At 42.7% G+C, this 5315-nt stretch overlaps 1 protein-coding gene across 1 annotated transcript; it reads left to right on the top strand.

Annotated features, from left to right (window-relative positions):
• Window positions 1-1953: 1953 nt before the first annotated feature.
• CORT (cortistatin) lies at window positions 1954-4920 on the top strand. Its single transcript, XM_074218489.1, has 2 exons — window positions 1954-2091; window positions 4705-4920. The coding sequence occupies exons 1-2, from the start codon at window positions 1954-1956 to the stop codon at window positions 4918-4920; spliced, it is 354 nt and encodes a 117-aa protein (XP_074074590.1).
• Window positions 4921-5315: the final 395 nt, after the last annotated feature.

The following is a 5315-nucleotide window of genomic DNA, read 5'->3' as shown; positions in this document are numbered from 1 at the left end:
TGCTTGTTATTTTTCTTTGTCTTACAGAAGAGTTCAACCAGGGAAAGGGGCAGAAATAAGCTATGCCATAAAGACAAAAGGCTTCAGTAAAATACACTTAAAATAATACATATCTATGGTTTTCCTAATTACGGCAATTGCTGAAGAGGTTTCCCATAAATCAGCCTTGCTCACTTCTAATTATCCACATTAACAGAAGCTATGGCAATGAGGCTTTTATTCTATAGACAGAAGGGTAGCTGTTGGGATGGAACAAACCTGATCTATTAAAATCCAGATTTACTAAAAAGGTTAATTGGGGGAAGATTATTCACTTTGCAGAACCATAAAACCCTACAGCTAGAAGTCATTGAACGAAGCTTTTTTTCAGCCTTCTTCCTAGTAGGGAGACCTTTCTCTGACATCCCTGATGAAACCTGGCTATGTCATGGCCAGCTTTTTCCTCACCCCTTTACTGAAGCTCTTCTCACCAAGGGCACTAATGACTTCTTAATGACTCAACCCAAGGGCTGTTTTTCCAGGTCTCATCCTCCTTGAACTCATCACTATTTGACACTTGATCTCTCCCTCCCCCTCCTTCCCCATTCTACACTCCCTCCCAAATGATCACAGAATCAGAGCTGGATAGTTCCAAGCACTTAATTTACAGATGAGGAAACGGAGGCCTGAAGTGACTTGCTCAGGGTTGCACAGGTGACACTGTGTAGGTAAACTCCCCATTCTTTCCAGTTCTCCAGTTGCTCATACTCTTTAACCTTCACCAGCTTTCCTTCCTTCTGTTAATAATAATGATTGACATTGATCTTTTTGGATTGATTTAACCCTTTGCATGCAGTATTGGAGGCTCTCAACAACCCTGTGAGTTAGTTGCCAGAGAAGTATTACCCCCAATTTACAGAGGAGTAAACTGAGACTTGGAGGGATGAAATGGCTTTGTGATTACCTACTAGTATCGAGGAAGAAGATAAGAACTAGATAGGTTCTTGCTGACTCCAAGTTCAGTTCTCTGTACTCACCCTACCTAGATGTATTGCACTGAAAACAGGAGTAATCCCCCCCCCAAAAAAAGTCCTGCCTTGACCCTCTTCTTTGAATTCTGACTTGGGTTTCTAATTCAAGGCTAAATTTATCATTAGCCACTTTATTTTGTATTCAAACTTTCTTGCTCCAATGACTAGAATGAACAGGTGAAGAAATAGTTTTGTTTTTTAAAAAATCAGTTTATGGTAGGGGGCAGCTGGGTGGCAGAGTGGATAGAGCACCGGCCCTGGAGTCAGGAGGACCTGAGTTTAAATTCGATCTCAGACACTTAATAATTACCTAGCTGTGTGGCCTTGGGCAAATCACTTACCCCCATTACCTTGTCAAAAAAAAATACCAAATAATCAGTTCACAAATTAGGTGCTAGGTGCATGTTTGGGGAGAGATAGGGAGGGGAATGGACAAACAAAACAATATAAAAAGTCAAACAGCTCCTGACCTCAAGAAGTTTCTGTTCTCATAGGGGGGAGCCACATATAAACAAACATGAGCACACAAGATAAAGACAATAGAAGTGGATGGTGATCATCCAAGGGTGGCACTTTGGGGAAGAGAAGAGAAAGGGCATGAACAATTGGGGGGGTCAGAAGCTCAATGCACTGAAGGGACCCCCCCATCAGAAAACCCAGGGCAAGTTAAGGAGGTTGGGACTTTAATCCAAGATTCAACCCAAAGCCCGAGAGCATTTGGGGGCCTCTAATTGCTCCCTCTCTTCCTGCGTCACTCCTTGAGCAAAGAAAAGGGGGAGGGAATATTTGAGAGAGAAAAAAAAATGAAAACAAAACAAACCATCTGGAGGTTGAGCTTACAGTTTAAAAAAAAAGCCCACCCCTCCATCAAAAGCAGAGACATTAATTTTGGAGCAGCTGAGTGAAGTCAGTAGCAGTAGCAGCAGTAGCAGCAGCAGCAACAATGAGAACTAAAAAGATGCATCAGTCCCTGGGCAGCTGGAAGCTCTCAGGGTCACTTTGCTTTCTACTTCTGATCTCCTGGGCTATGACCACAGCAGCCCTTCCCCTGGAAGATGGTCTCACCTTGAAAAGCAGTAAGGTAAGTGAGGGCAAATGGGAAGACACTCCTCCCTGTGGCTTTGGTAAACTTGTAACCCCCCCCCCCATCTCTTTTACTCTTAATTCTTTGCCACATCTGTGGTTTCAATAGCATCCCCATCCCTGATGTTCTAATTTTCACCCTGTGTAAGTCCCCAGACCCCTCTAGGCTTTTGTTTCCTCATTAGTAAAGTGAGGGTCCCGTCCAGATAGAGTCCTCTAGGATCCCTCATCAGAATGATCAAGTCTGTGTTTTTTCCTTTCTCCCTACTTTAAGAACCTTGATCTCCCCTTGAAGGGCTGAAGAAAGTGATCATTCCTCCACTTCCCCTTCTTCCAGATTCCTGCCAAGATCCGTGCCCAGCCTTCCTAGTCCTCAACTCCCAGAGGGGACAATGTCCTAGAATATACCCTTAGCCTGCGCATGCCCCCTGTGACAGAAGCCTAGGCTTCTAGGCCACTGTTGAGGTGCACATCAAAGTGGGGGTCTGCAGAAGATTCTCAGGAATACTCCTTGTTTCAGAGGAAAAACTTCCTGATGAGAGATAGCCAAAGGAGAAATGGACTGTCTTGAGGGTGGTGAGCTCCCTGTCACTGGAGGTCTAAAAGCAAAAGATGAATGATTACTTGTTTGGTCAGATCCAGGCTGAACTATATAGGAACCAAGGGGTCTTCCAGCTCTGGGCTCTTGGGATTCATTAATCATGGGGGACCCCTCCCCTCTTCCCTAGAGCTAACCAACCAACCTTAAACGGGACAAGTCTTCAGGTTCAATCTCCCTTATAAAAACTCAAGAAGAGTATCCATCTGGGGTTCCAAAGTCCTCAGTGAGAGGAATCCAATCTTTTCTCAGACAATCACAGCTGCCACTGTGTGTATGAATCACACACGTGCTTTGGAAATGTTAATTTATAGAGTAAATGTTCTCTGTGGTGAAAACTGACATCATTAAATTCTCCATTGAGAATCTTAAAATTTACAAGGTGATTTATTTTTCATTTTCTCCCTATTTTTTCCTTTTTGAAAAAGTTCCAAGAGAGAGTACATAAACTTGGCCATTAAAAATGGATTTTTCTCTAAAATCACAGGCAGTTGCTCGAGCTGCCCATTTATCATCCCAACATCTTTTGCTGCCTGGCAGAAAATAGGCTTTGCTAGAGAATCTGGAAAAAAGTGAGAATTGAATATTGGGAATTGAAACCATAATATAGAAGGTTAAATATATATATAATATATATATATAATATATGTAATATATACATATATATATATATATATATTTCAAATCACAGAATCTCTGAGTAGAAAGGATCCTCAGAAAACATCTAATCCAATCCAGATCTGATCAAAAATTCCAACTATAGTATCCTTATAAGCCAAAGGATGCATGCAATCACTATTTGCAGACTTTCAGGGCACCTTCCCACTTTGGGACATTTCTAAATGTTAGAAAACTTTTCCTTATGTTATATTCAGTAATTGGTCTTCTACAACTGATGATTCAGCCACATTCATTTCTTCAATTTTTCTCTCTTGCATTAATGTTTTTATGTCTATGAAGGCCCCCTTGATACATGATATACACAGGACATAGTATTTATTAAAAGGAGTTTATATAAAAGAAGTTTTTTGAGAGCAAGTTTTCATGTTCACTGAATCAGAAAACAATTGTGGGTGTCTCTTTATTCAATTTTCCCTTTTTTCTTACCCCCAAAATATGTTCTGTGAGTGGGGGGGATCATTCCTGCTGTGTTGTGAGAATGATCTTTTTTCCTTCCCTTTAGAACTTCCCAGATGTTCTTAAGCTTTTTTTCTGTATATCCTGGACCCCTTTGGCTAGTCCAGTGAAATATATGAATCCCTCCTCAGAATAAAGTTAAAAGAAAATACAAAGGCTTCCCGAAGAAATGAATTCTATCAAAGTGTCAAAATCTTTTTTTTGTTTTTGTTTTTTTTTATTTTTGCAAGGCAATGGGGTTAAGTGACTTGTCCAAGGTCTCACAGCTAAGTTAAGTCTTAAGTGTCTGAAGCAGGATTTGATGTCAAACTCTTTTTTCTAAAACAAAACAAAACAAAACAAGTCCACAGACCACAGGTTAAGAATCCCTGCTGATGAGGGATCCTAGAGGACTCTAACTATCTGGACAGGACCCTCACTTTACTAATGAGGACATAAAAGCCTAGAGGGGTCTGGGGACTTACACAAGCTTCTGTTCTTGATTTCATTAGCAAGGGGGAGATTTAAAAGGAGGAAGTTCCCACATCTTCTGTTTCAGAGTCTTCCTCAAACTTTTCTGTCCAGGACCTCTTAAGTAGGAAAGTGTGGTTTTCCCGGGCTATCTGAGCTATGCTGCTTTTATTTTAGACAAGCGCCTAGAGAGAGCCAGAGTTCGGGCCTCCCAGTATGGAAACTCCCTCCACCGATAGAGACCAGCAACTTAAGTGGCTCAGAAGTCTTAGGCAGTTGCCTGGGGGGGGGGGGGCAGGGATAGGTCCAGCACCTTGGATCACAGGTTGACTCCCTACCTACTACTAGGGGACCCCCTCATTGACTTAGCAGAGTGTTTTTCTTTCTTCTAACCCCGAGTAATCGCAGCTTACTTCTTTTCCCAAGCCCCTGAAGGAAGTGGCAGAAGGAAAGGGGAGCGACCTGTTGGCTTTCCTTTTTTCCTTATACGACTGGACCTCCCGTGGGGGTGAGATGCCTCTGGTGGGGGCCGAGGAGATGGCTTTCTCCAAGAGAGATGGGAGGGCTCTAGCGAACCAAGCTTCACCTCGGGAGAAGACCCCCTGCAAGAACTTCTTCTGGAAGACTTTCTCCTCCTGCTGAGAGAATTCGGGGCCCCCTCTCCTCCCTCTTCCCTCCCTCCCCTCCCAGCTCCTCAAAGCTGAATTAATGCAGGCCCCCGATTTTCTTTACTTGTGAATGTTGTCTTGTCCTGTATGACATAAGAGTTTGTTTGTCCCCCTTCCAATAAAGCATATGGACTGAGCCTTCTGGTGGAGCTATTTTCATTTCCAGTCTAAATAAAATACTAAACAAACAACTATTGGGAGCTCTCCAGCTCTTCTCATAAGAGACTTCTCCTTCGATCCCCTGGTTTGTTGGCATGGGATCTGGTAACTGGTGCTGTAGTGGGAGCAGCTCTTAACAGGGGGGCAGGAAGGAGCTGAGTTTAGATCCTAATCTTGATATAAGTCATTTTACCTTGAACACTCTCAGTT

This window comes from Macrotis lagotis, chromosome 1 (assembly GCF_037893015.1).
Source record: "Macrotis lagotis isolate mMagLag1 chromosome 1, bilby.v1.9.chrom.fasta, whole genome shotgun sequence".
Taxonomy (NCBI): Eukaryota; Metazoa; Chordata; class Mammalia; order Peramelemorphia; family Peramelidae; genus Macrotis; species Macrotis lagotis.
The sequence above is the reverse complement of the archived record's forward strand: the minus strand, read 5'-3'. Positions and strand labels throughout refer to the sequence as shown.